Source organism: Martes martes (genome assembly GCF_963455335.1).
Source record: "Martes martes genome assembly, chromosome: 8".
NCBI lineage: Eukaryota > Metazoa > Chordata > Mammalia > Carnivora > Mustelidae > Martes > Martes martes.
The window spans coordinates 85,947,879-85,971,382 of record NC_137895.1 but is presented as its reverse complement, the minus strand read 5'-3'; the positions used below and the strand labels follow the sequence as shown (position 1 = coordinate 85,971,382).

Below are 23,504 nucleotides of genomic sequence, written 5' to 3'. Positions count from 1 at the left end.
CACTGTAAGTTCTGGTATTATACTGCTGGGGTTTTTTTTCCCCTCAAATAGTGTGAGCTCCTAAGTCATATTTTTTAAAGTTAAGATAACATTATGATATTAACATTAAGATAATTAAGATTAAGATAATTAAGATATTAACATTAAGATATAACCTTTTAATAAATTTATAAGTGTACAATACAGTAAACTCCAAGCATGATGTTGTAAAACAGATCTCTAGAACTTATTCATCTTTGCATAACTAAAACTTAATAAATTCCATTAGCCAACAATACAGTACATCATTAATTTCAGATGCAGAGTTCAATAATTCATCAGTTGTATGTAACACCCAGTGCTCATCCCATCTTGTGCCCTCCTTAACGCCCATCACCCAGTTACCCCATCTCCCATCCCCCTTCCCTCTCCTCCCCTCCAGCAACCTTCAGTTTGTTTCCTATGGTTAAGATTCTCTCATGGTATGTTTCCCTCTCTGATGACTTCCCCATAACTAAAACTTTTTACCCACTGGGTAGCAATTCCCCATTTCCTCCCTCCCCCCAGCTTCCCCTCCTTCCTTGGCAACCACCATTCTACTCTGAGTATGATTGTTTTAGATTCCTTATAAAAGTGGAATCATACAGCATTTGTTCTTCTGTGACTGGCCTATTTCACCCAGCATCGTATCCTCCAGATTCACTCACGTTGTCACATATTGTGGGATTTTCTTTTTTTAAGGCATATTTTAAATTTCTTAAATAGCACTTAATTGTGCCCAGCAAGGCATCTCACACATAGGAAATTACATGCCCACTACAGTAAGATGTCACTTATCCAGTGAATGCACTGCTCCAGATCGCAGGTGAGAATTAGTTTATAAAGTCAAGAAATAAAAAAACCGACTGAAAGCACAGTGGTCTGGGGAGTATAAGCAGTAGTCCCACATACCTTATGAAGGCTAAGGGCATCACAGTACTACAGAAACTGAGCTCATCATGACAATGTCATATTATCTCTTAAAAATGGTTAGCATGCTAGAGAGACCATCTATAAGCGCTCCTGGAGACAGTCCCAGCTGAGCCCAGCCCTGTCCCTGTCCCTGCCAAGGCACTAGACATATGAGCGAAACCATCTTGGACCTCCTAGACCGGCCCATGAACCAGGTGAAAAGCACTGAGTGACCCTAAGTGGCAGCATGCGGAGCACAAAAATCACCCAACGGAGTCTGCCTAAATTCCTGGCCCACAACATCGTAAGATAAAATTTTAAAAGTTTTTATTCTTTTAACGGTTAGCTTGTTTTTCATATACTGTTTTTAAGAAAGCAAGAAGAATATATTTTAGGATGATCTCCACTAAAGTGCTTTTATGGATCTAGAAATGTTTATTTTTTTATGGTTTCTGGCAGCTGAAATTTTTAATATAAGATGTATTAACTGAGCAGAACATAATTTAACACTGATATTTTGAAATGTAATGTCTGGGATTGTAAACTGAAGGGTGTTCCCCCCCTCCCCAGATTTATTTATTTTAGAAAGAGAGAGAGAGCGAGCATGCATGCACGAGTGGAAGGGGCAGAGGGAGAGGGGGAGAGAATCTTAAGCAAACTCCCCACAGAGTGCAGAGCACAGAGCCTGACATGGGACTTGATCCTACAACCCTGAGATCATGACCTGAGCCGAAACCAAGAGTTGGGTGCTTAGGGGTGTCTGGGTGGCTCAGTCGGTTAAGCGTCTGCCTTCGGCTCAGGTCATGATCCCAGGGTCCTGGGATCAGGCTCCATGTTGGGCTCCTCGCTCAAGGGGGAATCTGTTTCTCCCTCTACCCTCCCCACCTTTGCCCCCCACTCATGCTCTTTCTCTCACTCACTCTCTGTCTGAAATAAATAAAATCTTAAAAAAAAAAAAAAAAGTTGGGTGCTCAATTAACTCCACCACTCAGGGGCCCCTGTAAATTGTACCTCAATACTTTTGATAATACATTTCACAGAAGAGCTATACTGAACTCTTAATATTTTCATACCTCATTTAATTTCTTAGTATACAAAGGAATTAACAAACTAGAGCCCATGTCTTTTTATTTTTATAAATAGTTTTATCAGAGCATACCATGCTCATCTGTTTCTGTGCTGCCTATGGATGTTTTCACACTGTCAAGGCAGCACTGAGTAACTGGGGCAGATACTGACGGTCCTCAAAGCCTAAAATACCTACTATCTCACCCTCTGCAGAAAAAGCTTACCAACTCTCGGTCTGTAATAACAAAAGCTAATGGCTCAGACGTTAAGTGTCCAACTCTTAATTTGGCTCAGGTCATGATCTCAGGGTCATCAGATTGAGCCCCACACTGGGCTCCATGCTGGGCATGCAGTCTGCTTAAGACTCTCTCTCTCCCTCTTCCTCTAACTACCCACCCCCACTGCTTGCTAGCTCTAAAAAATTAAAAAAAAAAAAAAAAAACGGGTTTGTTTTGTGCTAGGCACTGTGCATTCAGAAGTTTTCACATATTATTTATTCCTCACAACAATCCTACAAAGTCAGCAGTAACACTATCAACTTATTACAGAAAAGTGATCAGAGACATGGATTATTTTATGCAAAGTCACAGAGCCAGGGGATGGCAGAGCCAGGATTCAAACACAGATCTGTCTAATTACACTGGTTCTCAACCAGAAAAGTTATGAAAAGTATCCCTAGACTGTTAGGAGGGAAGCAATCAGAATTAATAATATAGTTTAGGCATATCTAAATGCTTCAGGATTTACAGTCAGCAGCTAGATAATAGTTCTTAAAAAAAAAAAAATCAATTGCCTTCATTTATAAGATTCTGCAAAAAGCCCCTCCAATAAAGTTTTCAGCCATTCATTAGAGAAATCATTTAAAGCATATTCCAATTAACTTTAAGTAGGAAACAAAAAATAGAAAGGGGCTATTTTTATTTATATTGTCAGATGATCTGTACAGGAAGGAAATCAGGTTAGTACACATGAGCTACTTTGCCTGTAAATATCAAAGAGAAAATGGTTTAACTAAGTTTAAAACACTAGTTTTGTATTACTTTGGGGGGGGTGTCACAGTGAATCTATATATAAATTACCCATCACTGATTACTTTTTAAATTAAATAAGTAGATTTGCTAGGACATACCAAACCACCCTAAGAAACATGGAGCTTCTGCCTTAAGATAGCTAATAATCCAAAGGATGAAGAGCATGAACATAATTTCACAAAGGATGGACACCAAAGGTTTATGTATTCTTTATCATTCCTCTCACTTTTGTTTTTACTTTGTATTCTTCAATGTAATTACTTAAGAGAAAGAAAATAATACAGGTTAAAGAATTAAAATTGTTTCAAAGAAATGACTGGACAGTGATAGGGGAATAGGGAGTTGATCCATTTGTTTGTATATTTAGAGTAGAATAAGTATTTCTGAGTAGAATAAATATTTCTACTCAGGATTATCTAAGCATTATCAGAGATCAAACCCCAAGGAAATGTAACACAAATACAGACATCTGATGAGAACTGAGAGTCAGATGACACTTAGCAAGAGATCTACTGAGCTGGTACCAAAAAAAAAAAAAAAAAAAAAAAAGCCTCACAATACGCCATTCACCAAGCAACATTACTATGATGCTCTGCTATGTTTATTTCAGTTCTCCCAGGAATTTAGTCATCCAAGCAGACCAGGTCCCTTTTGGGTCTAAAACCATGACAATCATCTTGTAGCTTGTAAGAAGTGAAACCAGAAGGTCAATTTGCAGTGTCAATAAGTGGCTAACAGGTTTGTTCAGTGAGCATTCCTCAGGTGCCCACGAAGCACAATGCCACAGAAACATGGATTTCTGACAAAGTAACCTGGGCTCAAATGTGCAAAAGAAGGTATAGAAAGAACAAACGAATGAACGAACTAAGAGAAAAGAAAAAAGAAAAGAAAAAGAGTAAAATGAATTTTTAGGAATTGAATCACTTTAAGTATAACAGGGGAGTTTAACAATGAAACTGTAGATAATCCTTTTTTTCCCTTAAGTAATCTCTAATCCAACTTGAACTCACAATCCTAAAATCAAGAGTCACATGACTGTACCAGCCAGGCACCCCTGTAGATAATCCTTTTGAATATAAATAATTAGTCTCCAATTTACATGAATTTTATAAATTTTTATCCCCATGAACCAGAGTTTATCTTTTAAAATATAATACTTACAAATATATTTTATATGTGCACTGAAAAAACTGGAAGCAAATATAGTAAAATGTTAATAGCAATTATCTCTAGGGGATGAGATTTTTAATGTCTTATATATTTTTCCATAGGCTTTACTGGGATGCTGTAATTTAGAAAAGTTATTTTTTTCAAAACATAAAAATAGTAAGTGTTCATTACAGAATATCAAGGAAATAGTTAAGTGTAAAGAAGAAAATAAAAATGATACTGGATCTTAATTCAAAGGTCATACCACATAGAATAGATTCTGACCAAAATAAGTTGAAATACTATTCAGTTTTTAGCTTCTTTAGATAAATTATGACTCTATAAGCAGGATTTTCCAATCTTCTAAAATCAGTTGCCTCAAAAAATAAAATAAAATAAGTTGCCTCCTTTTCCAAAAGTAACTGATAAATCAATACAAATCTGGAGGTGAGAGGGAGGAAACTATGTCCTGGTTCGATTAAAAGAACTATGGAGGTCTATTCCTACCTTCACTTACTTGACAGGGCAACACTTTGTCTTGGAAGGGGGCAGGAAACAGTGTACCTCAGGTCTCCTCAAAGACAAGAGGGGAGGGTGAGGGGACATGGGAGCACAGCACATCCAACATCAGCAGGGCAGGCAAGGTGCTGCTTCAAGATGAATCATTCCCGGGGCCAGGGTTTCACACTCTAACAGATCTCAGGAATTACCTGGGGCCTGAAAATAGAGACTTCTACACTTTGAATAAGATGTGTACAGTTTCACTAGCATAGTAAGAAACTAAAAGCAAAGATAGAATTCCCTACAGGTATCAACATAATAAGGTATTACACACCACAAAAGATGAAAATATGCTGACTCAGCAGACATGTGAAACAGTCAAAATGAAATAATGTCAAGTGATAAAAGAACATAAAATATCATGTCCATAAGATGATTAGAACTGTAAAAACTACTTCTATGCAACTTATAAGGACCAAATAGGACATAAAATCCCTTAAGTAATGATGAGGTACTCTAGTTCTTCACCATTTCCTTCTATTGTTCACAGAAAGAGTCACGTATAAATCAAAGTAATTTAAAAAAAAAACAGTAAATAAAGATACATGCTGGAACAAGAGCTGTGGATCTCACAAATCAAGTATTCTTCAAAACTTCCAAATTCAAGTGTGAGCCTACTTTAGATCCAAAGAAAACAGTAACTTGCTGATTATTACACCATGACTGTCCATTTGAGTTCCTGACATTTTGGTCAGTTGTACAAAATAGTCACTAGGGGTCGCTATTATGTTTAAATAATGATGTTACCAGACTAATAAGTTGAAAACCACAAATTTTCATTTCCTCTACAACACTGAGCCTTCCTTCTCAATGATAAACATGTACATGATTTATTCCTCTTTGACAAAGACCGTCTTCCACGATGCCATTGTTTGAACACAGTAACAGCGATGACTTGAAAAAGCAGCTGATATTTACTAGTATAAAACTATGAAAACTTCCATTCAGGAAGATGGAAGAAAACCAACCTTAGCTTCTTATCTTCCAACTCTGCCTATGAGTTAGCAGATATTCTCAGCTGTAAGGGTAAGAGAATAAAGCAGGATGGGCTCTGAGAACCAAGTAACATAATAATTCAACTTTTTAGAGTAAACAGATCAGACATGCTCACTGGTTTTGGTGCTGGTGTACAGAAAAGAAATTAAACGAGTGATCACCACTTCATGTGTATCTTTTACACCAGGTATGGGCTGAGAAGGAAAAGAACCAGTCTCTCTCAAACCACAGGATGAGCAATTTAGTTTGTATTAGAATTTCAGGGAAGGTCTGCTAAGAGGAGATACTGATACAGGCTTTAGTAAGGTAGAGAGAAGGAAAAGCCACTTTCTACAAAAGCATGGTATTTGTCCAGAGAGGGAGAAAAACCTTGACTGTCAGGGACAGTGAAAGAGACTAGAAGAAAAGCCAGGTCAGGTCACTTCTACCAAGCTGAAAGAGTGGTCTTTGAAGGGATTTAAACAGGAAATGACAGAATAACAATGATTATAACATTTCTATGGCTCTTTAAACTTTCGTGACACCATCTCATTGTATCTTCCCAATAACATTATCTGATAAGCACCACTAAAGAAGCAGGACACCCATCACAGATTACATTTATTTTTCTGTACTGAGAGAATGTCAGTAATCCCCTTGAATTATTATAAATAGAGCCTCCACTCCCACATCGTGCAAGAAAGGTGGGTGAGGGTACAGTGAATCACTTGGGGAACCTTCCCTTTGGAGCTAAAGTAACCCAACCCCCTCCCCACCAGCCACCTTGCTGAAAGCCTGCCTTAGAAGGATAGGAGATTAACCTCACTGGGTTGGGAAAGGAAGGGAAGAATGAGAATGTTTGCATTTGGAGTCTGTTAAAGGGGCCACCTGCCTGATTCCTAGGGGTGGATTCTGGGAGAAAGGGGAGTTAGAGCTTCTGGGTCTGTGAAATGGCAGGTATTTGGATAGACCCTGACCTAGAGCTTCCAAGGCTACCTGGGTTCAGGAAAGTGGCTGAGCACGGAGCTGGAAGAGTACAATAGCAAGAGTTCTGCCCTGAAACTTAGAGAGGGCTACCTTGGCTGAGCTGAGCAGAGACTGGGCTCCTCTATCCACGAAGCATGCTTAGGAGTGGGTTGGTACTACTGGTCACCAGGTGAGGACCAGTATTCAAAAGCACTCCATGAGGCACTGAAAAGCAGCAGCAGACTGTGGGCTCTTCCTTTTTAGGTGTGGAAACTGCACTGACCACCTCTCTTTCTGCACTAGCTATATCCCAGGGGTTCTTGAACAATTCAGAGAAGCCCCCTGAGGAAGATAGTGGATTTCCTTCTGATAAGGAGGAATGTGGGAACAGATACAACTGCAGTATGTGTGCACTCCAGACTGTAATACTATCCAAACCTAGCAAATGAAAGCTCAGAACTGGGACTGGAATACAAAATTCCATATTCTTTCCATTAGGATGTGACCCTCACTTGGGAAGGAACTTTTAAATCAAAATGGAATCAATAAAATAAAATACACAAAGAAACATGCTACCTACTTAACATTTATATAGTTAGAAACGTTCTGGAGCATTCCAAATGTCACACCTAATTTCAACAGCTGGTTTTAAGTTCACGTCCCTTTGAATTTCCACAGTTTGTTGTTGAGAACTCTCTTACAATGCTTAGTTTACTAAGCTTTTTTTTACAATCCTCATTTGTATACCTGTCTTATCTCTCCTATACAGTATAAATAACTTGAGGTCAGAGTCTAGACTTAACTCATCTTGTATCTCTTGCAGAAACCAGCTCTGGGTCTCATAGCGTAGGCACCCACAGTTTTGTCTAAAATAAGTAATTAAGATCTTGTCTGTCTCCTCAGCTACATCAATGATAGTGAGCGACTGGGAAAAACAAAGACAAAAATGGAGAAATACCAATTTTAAAGCACATGGTCAAACGTTAACCTGAAAAGCCTGCTTATTTGTGTATCTCCAAGCTATACAAGTTTTTTTTTTTTTTAAGATTTTGTTTATTTGACAGGGAGAGAGTCACAAGTAGGCAGAGAGGCAGGCAGAGAGGGGGAAGTAGGCTCCCCGCTGAGCAGAGAGCCCTATGGCTGGCTGGATCCCAGGACCCTAAGATTAATGACCTGAACTGAAGGCAGAGGCTTAACCCACTGAGCCACCCAGGTGCCCCAAGCTATGCAAGTTTTATGCAAAAAAAAAAAAAAAAAAAAAAAAAGTGCCTCTCACAATTTTCATACTTACACATGGTCATTAAGAAAAACAAGGTCGTAAACTGATGGTTACCAGACGGGAGGTGGGGGGCGGGGGGTGAAATAGGTGACGGGGATTAAGGAGTGCGCTTGTCTTGTCGTGAGGAGAGCACTGGGTGATTAAAATAAAAACCAAAAAAAAAAAAAAGAAAGAAAGAAAAACAGGGTCACAGACTATCCACAAGAGGGGTTATCAGAGGCTTCAGAGAGACAGCATACAACACAGGGTGTTTTTTTTTTGTTGTATACAGGCATTCACAATCCCTAAGGCAGGACTGAATGGAAAAGAACAGTGATGAAAGGGGTGTGGAGCCGCCGGCAAAGGCAGCATGTGGACACAGACTGGAATACCCGTGAGCAAATACCCTCTAGCAAAATAAGCAGCCATCACAGAAGAAGTTTGGGGAAAGCCTCTGGGTCACCAGAGCCTCTTATAGGACAAGCTAGAGAATGTCAATACATGACCAAATTCATAAACTGACAGGTTTTATCTTTAAAGGGCAGTAGGTGAAGGACTAGGGAAAAAATAATATGCAAACCTAGGTCAAGAAGGAACATGGAAAAGGTGAGATTCTACTCTAAAGCAGGAGACAAACACAATTAAATGAAGTGAAAAAGAGTGGGAAAAACAAATACACAAAGGTTGCAGACAATCTCAAATACATGAAGACAGAATGCACTGTTTACACCAATGCCATCAAAAACAGAAGCTGCAGTAATGTCCCACAACAAGAGATGTGGGCCCCAAAGAAGATGCTACTACTGAACCTCAAGAAAATTTACTTATTTATTTTTCAGGGGTTGGGGGGAAGAGGCAGAGAGAGAGAGAGAGAATCTTGAGCAGGCTCCATGCCCAGTGCAGAGCCTCACATGGAGCCTGACCTCACAACACTGAGATCAAAACCTGACCTGAAATCAAGAGTCAGATGCTTAACCTGCTAAGCCACGCAGGTGCACCTTAAAGGACATTTTTTTTTTAAATCTGAGAGAGAATGAATGTGAGAGTAAGAGCAAGAAAGAAGGAAAAACAGACTCTCCATGGAGCAGCGGGCCAGATGTGGGGCTAGATCCCAGGACCCTGAGATCACGACCTGAGTCGAGGGTAGACATTTAACCAACTGAGCCACCCAGGCGCCTCAAGAGCAATTTTAAACGGTAAAGAGTTGCCAAACATAACTCGGTAGGTCTCTTCTCAGACCCACCTGAAGGAGGGAAGCCTCCCAGTCTGAACACATGAATCAAGTGTTTCGGAGACTCTACGCTCAGCTTGCTCATGAATAGCGAAAATGAGGTACTAAGGTCTTTGAGATCTTTCAGTTTGACAGAAATTACCTTTGTACAAATTCTGAGTAACACTTACATAAAAATGTGAGGATAAAGAATTCTGATTAAACATGGCAGAATGAACATTTCTATCTATCCCTACTCCTTCCCCAAATGCCACCAGAATGATGATGAAGGCCTGTAGCAGAACAAGAAAACAAACAGCTCAGATATGCAGGAGAGACAGCACCAAGAGCTGTTTCTACAAAAAGAATAATAAACTGATGGATAACTCTGAAAAAAAGTAATCCTAGTAAAGCAAACAGCTTAGCTGTGAACAATATTTACATAATCATAATAATGCAAGTATTGAGTTTCCTCAGCTGCTACTAAGGTGTTCAGTCCTGATGAAGCTTCACTGGGTGACTTGCAGCAGGCCCAGCAGTGCCCCCTCAGCATTCACCCACACCATGGCTTTGGTCTTGGAGCTCGCCTGCATCTACTTGCCCCCATCCCACACCCTAAGAAGTGATGGTCATGGAGGGTAAGATCAGTGCCCTCATTAAAGCAGCAGATGTAAATGTTGAACCTTTTGGGCTGGGCCTGTTTGAAAGGCCCTGGCCAATGTCAACATCAGGGCCTCTTCTGTAATGTCTGTAAAGCAGGGGCTGGTGGACCTGCGTCAGCAGCCGGTGCTCTGCCTGCAGGAGGTCCTGTTCCCTCCACCAGGGCTGCCCCAGCTGAGGAGAAGAAAGTGGAAGCAAAGAAAGAATCAGAGGAGTCTGATGATGACATGGACTTTGGTCTTTCTAACTGAACCTCTTCTGTATCCTGTTCGATAAAAAGCTGAACTCTTAAAAAAAAAAACAAAAACTGTAAGGGGCACCTGGGTGGCTCAGTCACTTAAGCATCTGCCTTTGGCTCAGGATCCCGGGATGGGGCCCGCTCAATGGGCTCCCTGCTCAGTGGGGAGTCTGCTTCTCCCTCGCCCTCTGCCCCTCCCCCCACTTGTATGCATGCTCTCTTTCTCTCTCAAATAAATGCATAAAATCTTTAAAAAAAAAATGTAAGCACTGAATGCTAATTTAACAACGAAAGTAACATACTAAGCATACAGCCCAGAATGAGTATGAGATGGGAGACGTGAAAGAACGGGGAAAGGGGAAAAGGGAGTGTGTGGTGTCTATGTGGTTGAGGAAGGAATATGTGTAAGAAAGACTCTAATCTTTTCTAGTAGGAAAGAAATAATGCCTCAAATTGAAAAAAAAAAAAAAAAGTCCAGAATAGTGGTAAAAATGTTACCTAGAAACACAGAGTTTAAATGCCAGAAGAAACAGTTAAAGGAGCTGAAAGAATCCATCTCTAGGGAAGAAAACACTGCCCGTTTCTGTTGTTGTTACAAACCCTGTAGTCCCATTTGACTATTTAAAATAGGTTCGTTAATTTCATTTAAAAATAAAAATTAACTAAAGAGAAATGCCAAATCGCAAATGAGAACCAAAATACTCTACACAGTCTCTTGGAGTTGTAGCACGTCTAAATTAAAGATATACTGAGGGCGGAGACAAGCTGCCAGGATCATCACTCTCCAATCTGTACAGTAATCTGTTCCTTTCATTATCCAACACTTTCGTCTTCACAGATGTTTACTGAAAAAGATACTGGAAATTCTAAATGTCCTTTCTGTTCAGTTCCACAAACATTTCTAGAACATCTACTGTATGTCAGGCCCTAAAGCCAGAAACTGGGGACATGAAGAATAAAAATAATAGTGGAAAAAGAATTTTCCTGATTTCAGAGACCTTAGGAGTCTAGTAGGAGAGTGAGACACATGAATAAACTATAATCAATGGGACAGTCAAGAGAGAACTTTTTAAAAATGCAGCTCAGATAATGGGAGTGGGGACTGGTTTTGATAAGGCTGATCAAGGAATGCTTCTTTGTGGAAGTCCTAGTTGAGCAAACCCCTAGTAGAGTGAGGGAGCAAACAGGGGGTAGGGGAGTGGGAGGGTGTAGGTCCCAGGCAGACTCATCAGCCTTGTCTAGTCTTGTCTCCTGCTGTCTCGATAATACCTGGGACCCTGGAAGCACTTAGTAAATATGTACCGTCCGGAGGTTCGGTCAGTAACCCCTGAAGCATTAGAATAAACTTCGTCCTATTAAAACTAGCTATTACTTGTATCCAAAGTATCTTAACTTAAAGATTAGACCTGGGATCAGCAGGGAGAAATTGCCTCCCTACATAAAGCCTTTGGTTCTTCTACAACTCTAAGAGTTGGCAAGAATGACTAATTTACAGAGGCGTCAAAACACATGTGGTCTGAAATTTCAATTCTTTGGACCATGCCAAAAGAGAGTTAATTTCTGGCCCCTTCCCCCTGAACATCTTGCCAACTGAGGTGTGTGAGAAGCTCTACATCCAGGCCCCAGTAGTTTCCACACTGAAAGATGTACTACGGGCCATTCCTTTCAAAGAGGCCGTGGCTCAGAATGAGTAGGAGATGTGAACGTGCCAAAGCTTCATTTCTCCCAAGACTCTCAGTGTGCGAGCTTCTTGAGTCCCTGAGGATGATTTTAACCTTTATCAAGATACACATTTTTCACACATCATGGTTCTTCATTTACAAAATCTGGTTTGTATTTAACTAAAGAAACAACAATCAATTCCAATGTTGGGAGATTTGAGTAATTTGACACGTCAGATTTTTGTCATATAGTGACTTCAGAACCTAACCCTTGTTACACAACCGATTAAGTTATGTTTATTATTAACCAATACTGTCTTTACTCAATTTCTGCTACTTAATTTCTAAGTATTGTCTTCAACCTTGTGCTCTCTTGCACATTTCTCCATTGTCCTGCTATACTGTTCAATTTTTTAAGTCTCATTTAACATTTGAGGAAAGAAATGAAATATATACATAAATATGCAATCCAAGATAATTTCAACCCCAAATAAATTCCATACAGAAAATCATTCACTAGGGGCACCTCGCTGGCTCCGTCAGTAGAGCGTGTGACTCTTGAACTCAGGGTCATGAGTTCGAGGTTCCACAATGGCTGTAAAGACTACTTAAACAAATAAAAATCCTTAAAAAAAAAATCATTCACTGAATTTTTAGACAAGCATGTGCACAGAATTGTTCTAATACGATGCTGCAAGCAGAATTAATTTTTTATTTCAAAAGAGATTAGTGAAGAATGTCACTTTTAAACACTACATTCAATTAGCTGCCTTCATAGTGAAGCTTCTCACCATTAAATGGATGAAATCTAATAAAAGAAAGAACTCAGAAGTTATCCTTCCAAAAGGAAGATTTAGAAAATTCTTGACGAAAGCATTAAAATGACTTTTACTTCACTTAAGTCTGTATCAGACATTAATATAATTTAGTTAAGTTTAAAACCTACATTCCAATGCCTTTTAAAAAAACTCAAACTAAATACTTTCTTCAAAATCTATAGAGATATACGGGGTAAATATTCCAAGAGGTAATCTCTTCTTCTGCTACAGAACCTATACCGTATAGATTATCCAGCCCTACAACCAACCCCATTTTGGGAAAGACACAGATTCAAGATCAGAGGTAGGCAAAGTGATAGACACAAATGGAGAGAATACCCCACTGAAAACCCTCACTCACAAATATAACTACTATAGGATGGACTTTAGGAAGAAGGAAATTAAACTGAGAGGAAGGAATGAGATGTATGAAGAAATAGGGAGCAGAGAACAGATATTGAGTGCCGTTGGCTACATAACAGTAATTGATAATGGAGGGGGTATGTAAACAAGGTCGTACTAAAATATAAGATGGAGAATAGTAGTAGTCGATGTTGAAGCATTTTTAAAGTACTTGTATTGTTTGGGAGGAGAATTAAGATGTCTAATAACTCTAGACAGTTTAGATTACTTAAAAAGCCTTAGGATAAAAAAACACCACAGGGACAAAGACAGTTATTCATGATAAAAGGAACAATTTACAAAGAAAGACATAGTAATTCTTACTTCGTGTATATCTAGTAACATCACTTTTTTAAAGATTTTATTTACTCATTTGAGAAAGAGAGAGAGAGCACGGGAGAACACAAGCCAGGGGGAGAGGCAGAGGGAGAAGGAGAAGCAGGCTCCCCACTGAACACTAAGCCTGACTCAGAGCTGGATCCCAGGACCCTGAGACCATGACCAGACACTTAACTACCTGAGCTACCCAGGTGCCCCTAACATCATTTTGTTTTTTTACTTTTTAAACTTATTTATTTATATTTTACTGTATTTTATCATTTTATCTTACTTTTTTCCTCACAATAAGTGTGGTCTTTTTAATCCATATCCCTTGTTTCTCCCAATCCCCCATCCACCACCCCTCTGGTAACCATCAGTTTGTTCTTTATAGTTAAAAGCCTGTTTCTTGCTTTGTGTGTGTCTTTTTTTTTCCTCTGCTCATTTGTTTTCTTTCTTAAATTCCACACAAGTAAGATCATATGGTATTGGTCTTTCTCTGACTTATTTCACTTAACAGTATACTCTCTAGCTCCATCCATGTTGTTGCAAATGGCAAGTTTTCATTCTTTTTATGATTGAATAATACTCCTTTGTGTATATATACCACCTCTTCTTTATCCATTCATCTATCGCTGGACACTTGGGCTGCTTCCATAGTTTGACTATTATAAATAATGCTGCAATAAACATAGGGGTGCATGTATCCTTTTGAATTAGTGTTTTTGTATATTTTGGGTAAATACCCAGGAGTGCAATTCCTGGATCCTAGGGTAGTTCCCCTTTTAATTTTTGCGGAACCCTCATACTGTCTTTCACCATGGCTGCCACAGTCTGCATTCCCACCGACAGTGTAAGAGGGTTCCTTTTTCTCCACATCCTCACCAATGCCTGTTGTTTCCTGTGGTTTTGATTTTAGCCATTCTGACAGGTGTGAGGTTATAGCTCACTGTAGTTTTTTTTTTTTTTTAAGATTTTTTATTTTATTTATTTGACAGACAGAGATCACAAGTAGGCAGAGAGGCAGGCAGAGAGCAAGGAGGAAGCAGGCTCCCCACTGAGCAGGGACCCCGACACGGGGCTCGATCCCAGGACCCTGGGATCATGACCTGACCTGAAGGCAGAGGCTTCAACCCGCTGAGCCACCCAGGCGCCCCGAAGAGACTTTTTCTAAAGAAGATCTTTTCAAATCATATTTTCAGTTCTCATGTGTTGAAGATTAATTGACCATATAATTGAGGGTTTATTTCTGGGTTTTCTATTCCATTCCTTTGATCTATGTGTCTATTTTTATGCCAGTACCATACAGTCTTAATTACTACCACTTTGTAATATAACTTGAAATCTGAACTGTGATACTTCCACAGTTTCTCTTTTTTGAGATTGCTTTGGCTAATCAAGGTCTTCTGTGGTTCCAAACAAATTTTGGGACTGTTTTCTAGTGCTGTAAAAAATGCTGTTGGTATTTTTAATAGGGATTGCATTGAATCTGTAGATTGTTTTTGTTTTTTTTTTTAAAGATTTTATTTATTCATTTGTCAGAGAGAGTGAGCACAGGCAGACAGAGAGGCAGGCAGAGGCAGAGGGAGAAGCAGGCTCCCCGCTGAGCAAGGAGCCCGATGTGGGACTCGATCCCAAGACCCTGGGATCATGATCTGAGCCGAAGGCAGCCGCTTAACCAACTGAGCCACCCAGGCATCCCTGAATCTGTAGATTGTTTTAACAAAATTTGTTCTTCTGGCCCATAAGCATGGAGTATCTTTCCATTTCTTTGTATCATCTTGAATTTCTTTCATAAGTTTTATAGTTTTCAGAGTACTTTTACCTCTTTGGTTAAGTTTATTCCTAGATATTTTATTGGTTTTAGTGCACTTATAAATGGGAATCCTAATTTCACTTTCTGCTGCTCCATTATTAGTGTATAGAAATGCAACAGATTTATATACACTGATTTTGTATCCTACTCATTTATCAGTTCTAGTAGTTTTTTGGTGGAGTGTTGAGGGTTTTCTATATATAGTATTATGTCATCTGTGAGCAGTGAGTTTTACTTCTTCCTTACCAATTTGGATTCCTTTTATTTCTTTTCTTTCTTTCTTTCTTTTTTTTTTGAAGATTTTATTTCTATATTTGACAGAGAGATAGACAGTGTACAAGTAGACAGAGCGGCAGGCAGAGGGAGAGGGAGAAGCAGGCTCCAGGTCGAGCAGGGAGCCCAACGTGGGGCCCGACCCCAGAACCCCAGGATCATGACCCGAACCGAAGGCAGACGCCCAATCAAATGAGCCACCCAGGCGCCCCTCCTTTTATTTCTTTATGCTGTCTAACTGCTGTGGCTAGGACTTCCAGTATTACGATGAATAAAAGTGGTGGGAGTGGGCATCCTTGTCTTGTTCCTAGTAATATTACTTTGAAACATATAAAACAAAACTTGACAGAACTACAAGGAAAACTGATAAACACTTGGTCACGGTACAGATTTTTAAAATATATTTCTATTAGAAATAATAGATCAAATAGTCAAGATGTTACCAAGAATAGAAGAGATCGGAAAAACACAATTAACTACTTTGAATTAATGGGCCAAAATCATCCATTCAAGAAATAAAACACAAATAGATGAGTTACAGAAATTTACCAAATCCCAGGCACATCTTAACAAATAACAAAGACTTGATTTTGTCAGACATGTTTTCTGACCACAGTGAAATTAAGGAACACTGATCTCAAGAAAGAAGGCAGAAGAAAATCTAAGCATCCAACTCAGGAAATTTAGAAAGAATACAAAAGACTAAACAAAGAGTTTAAGGAAGGAAATACACATAGAAGCTGAAAATAATAAACCAGAAAATAAAGACATGCTTAAAAAGGTTCAGGGGCGCCTGGGTGGCTTGGTGGGTTGAGCCTCTGCCTTCCGCTTGGGTCATGATCTCAGGGTCCTGGGATTGAGCTCCCTGCTGAGCAGAGAGCCTGCCTCCCACCCCCCCCCCACCCCACCCCCGGCCGCCTGCCTCTCTGCCTACTTGTGATATCTCTCTCTGTCAAATAAATAAATAAAATCTTAAAAAAAAAAAAAAAAGGTTCAACAAATGGGGTGCCTGGCTGGTGCAGATGGTTGGGCACTGGACTCTGGTTTCAGTTCACAATCAGCTCAGGATCATAAAACAAGCCCCTGTTCAAGCCCCATATCCAGCTCCATGCTGAGCACAGTCTGCCTGAGACTCTCTCCCTCTCCCTGCCCCACCCTCCTATGCTCTCTCTCTCTCAAATAAATGAATCTTAAAAAAAAAAAAAAAAGGGTTCAACAAAATCAAAAGCTTATTCTTTGATAAGACAAACTTCTGAGAAGGTCATTAAGAGAAAAAAAGAGTTACAAGTAGACAATGTAAACAAGCAGAGGCTTTAAAAAGAAAGGGAACATTGCGAGTAACTTAGTAAATTTGAAAATGTATACAAAATAGATGATTTCCTAGAAAAAAATTAAACTTGCCAAAAATGAAGAAACAGAAAACTGATAGAACTTGGTGAAAAACAAGAGATGGGGAATGAAGGACATGCTGCGGATGATTTTTTTTTTCCCCCCTGCGGATGATTTTTAAGACTCTAATTTGTTGGGTTTTCAGGTGTGGGTTCAATTTACTCAGAAGGAGGTAACTAGAAGAAAAACACAAGAGCAGGCTGATTTCACTATAGCTGGATTTTGTTTTCATTTTTTGTTTTGCATGTGTGCATGTTGGCAGTGGTGGTAGGGACGGTGTATGGAAGTCACTGATTTAATAGATATGTGAAAAGGAGGCTCCTTTAAGTTATGTAAATGGAAACCTTTTTTTTTTTTTAAAGATTTTATTTATTTATTTGTCAGAGAGAGAGAGAGAAAGTGAGCACTGGCAGACGGAGGCAGAGGGAGAAGCAGGCTCCCTGCCGAGCAAGGAGCCCCATGTGGGACTCGATCCCAGGACGCCGGGATCACGACCCGGGCCGAAGGCAGCTGCTTAACCAACTGAGCCACCCAGGCGTCCCTGTAAATGGAAATCTTAAGTGAGCAGTTGGATCTACGAGTCAGGAGCTTATTAGGACAGATTTGAGGTGAAGATACATTATTTTGGAGTTAGCTGTTTCTAAACGATAATTAAAGCCTCAGGTATGGCTGAAATGCTGTAGGGCAATACAGCACTGGTTCTCAAAGTGTGGTGTCTGGATCAGCAACCTCAACTTCACCTGGAGGTTTAACAGAAACACAAATTCCCAGTCCCCTCCCTGGACTTCTTGAATCGGAAACCCTGAGAATGAGGTCCTTCAATTTGTATACCGACAAGCCCTCCAGTGACTGTGATGCAGGCTGCCATGTGTGAGTTACTGCTATAGAGTGAGACATCAAGAGGGCCTGGGGCCTTGCCTTGAGAACTCCGACACTTAACAGAGGAGAACGAGCCTGCAAGGATGACGGAGGCAACAGAAGGAGGAGAGTAAGAAAACGAAGAGAGAGTTTCAAAAAGAAGTGTTTCAAGAGGTTAGAGTGGCAACTTCTGTGATGTCACTTAAAACAGTTCTTGAAGGGACTGGAACTGGCTGAGAAGTGAGCAGGAGCTGACAAAATAGAGATGGCTTAGAGCAGTTTGATCATAAAGGGGAAGCAGACAGAGTTAAGATGGAAGAGGCTGACAAGGGAGGATTTTTTTTAACAGAACAGTTAACAAGCATGATGGACTGCTGAGGGAAGAATCTGGGTGAGAGGGACAGAATGAGCGCACAAGAGAGACGGGAACTGACAGCAACAGCAATGGCACATTTAAGGGACAGGGCAGCTGTCTGCATCAGCAGGGGGAGCGTCTTATTTACAGTCTTTGGAATTGCTAGCTAGGATAATAAAAGCAAGCCAAGTTTTGTTGGCTTTATTATTGCTTTTTGTTTTTTTTTCAAGATTTTATTTATTTATTTGACAGGGAGAGAGACTGCGTGCACAAGCAGGGGGAGCGGTGGAGGGAGAGGGATGAGCAGGGAGCCTGATGCGGGGCTCCATCCCAGAACTCTGGGATCATGACCTGAGCCTAAGGCAGACGTTTAATTGACTGAGCCACTCAGGTGCCTCCTATTACTGCTTTTTTAATTATTACAGATACTGCACCCCTTACTGCCTCTACCAGGGCTGGCCTACTTCCACTGTCCTGCCTTTGGATGATAATATAAAGTTTCTGAAAAGGGAAGAGGGAACAGGATCCAAAGCACAGGTGGAATGACTGGCCTTGGGTAAGGGAAACAGATTACCTTTTTAACCAGAAGGAAGGACGCAAACATGATGGGCACGGATGTGGCAAGTCTCAAGTTTGGTATCAGGAAGGTAAAGGAGCTACTCTTAAATGGCTCCTATTTTCCCCATGAGGTCATCTGCAAGACCCTTCCTACTGTGAGAAGGCTATGATCCCTTCTCTTGGCCTACCGCAGTTAAACATCTGATTTGTACTCAGTGAACGAATTTCCATTTGTGATTTGGCTCCCCCTGTAGGCCTATCCATGGGGCAAGAATGGGCTGATCACATAGACTTGAGTATGTCTCAATGGTTTCTCATAGTTAACTGATAAACTGTTTTTGTTTTGTTTTGTTTTAAGATTTTATTTATTTGGGTGCCTGGGAGGTTCAGTCAGTTAAGCATCTGGCGTTGGCTAAGGTCATGATCTCAGGCTTCTGGGATGGAGCCCTGCATCAGGCTCTCTGAGGCAGGAGAGAGTCTGCTTCTCCCTCTGTCTCTGTCCTTCCTCTCATCTCATGCTCTCTGTCTCTCTCAAATAAATAAAATCTTTTTTAAAGAAAAAAATAAAATAAATAAATAAATAAATAAAATCTTTTTTAAAGAAAAAAAGATTTTATTTATTTGAGAGAGACAGAGAGCATGAGATGAGAGGAAGAATAAGCTTTTGATTTTGTTGAACCCTTTTTTTTTTTTTTAAGATTTTATTTATTTGAGAAAGAGAGAGCATGAAAATGGAGGAGGTGCAGAGGAAGAGGGAAAAACAGACTACCTGTTGAGCAGGGAGCCCGATGTGGGGCTCGATCCCAGGATCCAGGGACTGTGACCTGAGCCGAAGGCAGAAGACACTTAACCCGACTAAGCCACCTGGGTGTCCCGATAAACTGATTTTTGAACATGATTTGGCATCTATGTAGCCTGACTAAAGATTAACAAACCATAGTCCTTTTTTACACTGAGTCCTATTTCTTGGTCCTATTTCTTATTGAGTTATTGTCTCAGGATCCAACTGCTTTTGCACAAAGTCACTAAAGTAAATCTCTGACCCTACAGAGGCATGAGCCAGATCCACATTTAAGCAGCCAGAGTACTCCTCTTCTCTGTCATGCCTTGCTCAGCAAATGCTGGCTTTTCATTAGCTGTCACTGGCCCAATTTCTACCTCTTCTTTCTCAAGTCCTTTTGACATCTATCTGTTCATTAAGATATTTTAAATTGGCTGTCACTGCACTGACCTACTAGTTTTTGTAGGGAGGAATTTCCAAGAATAATGCAGGAAATAAAATGAGGACCTCAGTGAAATATATTGATATGTCACCACTATTCATTTTCTTATTCTATTATTCATTCAGTATTTACAGACCATATACCCTGTGCAAGGCTTAATATTAGAACAGTGGGGGGGTGCCTGGGTGGCTCAGTGGGTTAAGCCTCTGCCTTTGGCTCAGGTCATGATCTCAGGGTCCTGGGATCGAGCCCCACATCAGGCTCTCTGCTTGGCGGGGAGCCTGCTTCTCCCTCTCTCTCTGCCTGCCTCTCTACTTCTGATCTCTCTCTGTGTGTCAAATAAATAAATAAAATCTTTAAAAAAAAAAAAAAAAAGAACAGTGGGGAATACCAAGTCCTCAAGGTATTTATAACCCAGAAATAAAAGCAATTAGCTCCACAAAGAAGAGGCTTGAGGAAATGGGACTTTGACTGCAAAGGAGGAATTAGAAATAAAGAAAAAATTCTTATAGTAGAAGTGATTAAAGCAGAAATAGATTATCAAAGGAAATCCTCAAATCTGAGTAACTTTAAAAAAATATGATGACTTAGAGACAGACAGCCTTGCCTATCGGCAAAGGTTACAGCAAGCTCTCTGGAATTAAGCACACCATGACTCAGGACTTTCTGACATATAAAGAACCTACCAGTCTCTTTGCAGAAGGAATAAGGGAATCAACAGAGAAGTTTATTAGGGTTCTTACCCCCAAATCCTCAGGTACTGCAATCCTTGAGCTTCCCTGCAATACTTAATCTGTCCTTCCTTCTTATCTTTGCTGCCCTTGCTCCTCTCCACCAGTTTGTGCTCAGGCATAAGCAAGATGCAGTTTTTCCGTGACCTGGAATTTTCTGCCATTGAATCATGTCAGCTATGCACATACACACTACCACCCAAGCTCTGTGTAAATGATTTGATGACTTAGGTATTTTGAAAGTGCCTAGCACACAGCAGATGTTCAATTAAGATTCATTTCCTCCTTTCTTTCCTTCCGTTTTTCTCTCCCTCCTGGCGAGGAAGGGAGGGAAAAAACAGGAACCAACAAAAGACAGATCTTCTGTTAAGATAGCATTCTTTGGGGTAAAAATACTGAAAAGGTTTAAACCACTTCTCATTGCCTACCTTGTGTCTGCGGGATGTAGGGAGACAGGAGTTTTGACCTTTTCTTTTCGTATCCCTTCTGCGTGATGTCTCCTAAAATAGCAAGAAACAGAAATAGGTTATGCATTATTCTTACTCTGTGGTTGTTCACTGTAAAAATAAAATTAATTACAGAGTGTTATAGAATTACCACATAGAGAGTAGAGGAAAAAAAATGTATAGTTCTTTGCCAAGGATTTTGCTATGTGTGATTTCCCACAGTCTTGGAGCTGACTTCTTGTGGAAAATTGTAGGGCTTGTCTCCACACCAGTCTAGCAGAGCAATATGCCACATACCATGTCAGAGATTCCCGAGTTCCTAGGCACCCCTCGTTTCCCTGGTATTTACGACAGACCAAAAGGAATGCTGCAAGGCCTGGCAGACAAATGGTCTCTCCGAAGTTTCAATCTGACCACATGAATGCAACTGATACAGGAGGTACTCAGCTATATTGCTATAGGAACCACGTAAAATCAAAAATCTAGTTCAGGGGAGAAGTCAAGGTTCAGGCACTGGGGTGGGATACCCATAGGCCTTTCTGCATCCTAGTACCTATGCTTGAACCAGGGCTGGAATTCCCATATTCTCTCCCCTTGGTTCACTGGTTTGTATTATTTATGTACCTGGATGTCTTACAAGGTTAAATTTCTAAAAAAGTATACACAAAGGACAAGTACACATGCAACAAATGCAACAAGAATGAGCTGATTAACAGAGGAAAAAAATGTGGTGGAAGTGTCAAGAACTACGCTAGGTACTAAAGAAAAGGTAGAAAATGAATGGGCAGAGAGCAGGGTGAAAAGGAACAGGAAACACAGGAGAATAAAAGTGCATTCAAGGGAAAATGAGTAATTCAAAGCTGGGGGGATAAATATATGTTGTGAGTTGATATGATAGAGCATTGTTTTCTAAAAAAAGAATTTTTTTTTTAATTCAGAGAAAACTTTATTTTAAAGTCAAAATCTAGCATAAAAAGCAATTTATATACTAAAATTTACAACACAGAGACTTGAAACCAAGGGCAGTGATTGTCGGTTGCTGTTAGCCTCAGCAGGGGACTGATGGAGTAGACAGTGGGGAGGTAGCAGTGCTCATTGAGGGGCTTAAGTAGGGAAGGCACCTTCTAAGACTGTGGAGTTCAGCAAGTTAGTTCACTCTTGCTGAGGAGAATGGGACCAAGAGTAGAGGCCAGACAGACTACCTGTTACCCCAGCTACTACAGTGATCTGGGCAAGTTAGCAGTAGCCTGAATTAAAGACAGTGGTAGAAGGGATGGGAAGAAATGAACGGATTAAGAGAGACATTCGGGAGAAACACTGGACAGGATCTGGTGACTAGATGGGTACGGGTGAGAAGGTTTCTGGCAGACGGTGGTGCTATTCCGTGACAGAGAAATACAGTAAGAAATGCAAGTTCAGTGGGCTGAAGAAGTTGAGTTTAGGAAAAGCCCATGAGACACACAAAAGGACATGTCATCCAACAGCTGGATATGTGGATCTAGAACTCAGGAAAGAGAGAGGATTTTGGAACCATGAGGATATAGCTGAAAAATAAACAGATAACAATCTCTTTGAAGTCATTTGGTAATTTCTAACAAAATTTTGATTCAGCTGTTGCATTTTTAGGAATTTATTCAATGACAATATTCACAATGGTGCACAAAAATCAAATAAGAATATTGCCTGACCTATTCTTTGAAATAAAAAAACTGGAAGGAGTCTAGATACTTACATTATAGACCATCTATGTCAGTGGCTTTCAACTGGGAGTGATTTTGTTCCCAATGGGACACGTGACAACGTCTGGAGATATTTTTGTCACAACGAGAAGAAGGGGTACTACTGGCATCTCAGGGACAGAGGCCAGGGATGCTGCTAAGTCTCTGGACATGCACCGGACATGATGAAGAACTATCCAGGCCAAAATGGCAAAAGTGTTAAGGATAAGAAACCCTGGGTCTACCTAATAATAGGCTGGTATTCCAAATGTACTGGCACAGGAAGATGTCTAAAATATACAAAGGGTAAAAGACAAGTTGCAGAACAGTAAGTATTACAGATCTAATTTTGTAAAAAACAGAAAAAGGTATGTTTCCATATATATAGAAAATAGTCTGGAATATAATGTATATAAACATTAAATTAATGTATACCCTTGAGAAATGGAATTATGAGGGGTTTCACTTGTTTTATATACTTTAACAGAGTTTGATTTAAAAAAGACTAGATGATTTGCATAATCTCAAAAATAAAGATTTCTTTCAATTAAGAATGAATGGTTCTATAGATATGTATTTGTAAACAGTAAGATGGTCACAGTATGTGTGTGTGTGTATATATGCATATATATATGCATATATACACACACACAGATTTATAAATACATATATAAAACAGGGGAAAACGCAAGATACTTAACAGTTTACATAGTATATTCAATTTATGGAATAACTACTTTTCTACACACACACACATATGCATAGAGAAAATCTGGAGTTTTATACACCAAAATATTAACAGTAGCTAGCTATGGCTTACAAGGTTATAGATTCATTTTAGCTTCTTCTCCTTTTTGCTATCCGTATTTTCTCATTTTTCTACAATGAACAT

At 39.9% G+C, this 23,504-nt stretch overlaps 1 protein-coding gene and 1 pseudogene across 2 annotated transcripts in view; one reads left to right on the top strand and one right to left on the bottom strand.

The window, feature by feature from the left end:
- Nucleotides 1-23,504, bottom strand: part of DIP2B (disco interacting protein 2 homolog B) — a 223,057-nt gene that overhangs the window by 95,680 nt on the left and 103,873 nt on the right. The window contains exon 2 of the mRNA XM_080809970.1: nt 20,877-20,948. Within this exon, the coding sequence (XP_080666096.1) occupies nt 20,877-20,948 (72 nt within the window). The remainder of the gene's footprint in view (nt 1-20,876; nt 20,949-23,504) is intronic.
- Nucleotides 9,713-10,059, top strand: LOC308348003 (large ribosomal subunit protein P1-like; annotated as a pseudogene). The gene has a single exon. The product of its transcript is annotated as a large ribosomal subunit protein P1-like (transcript).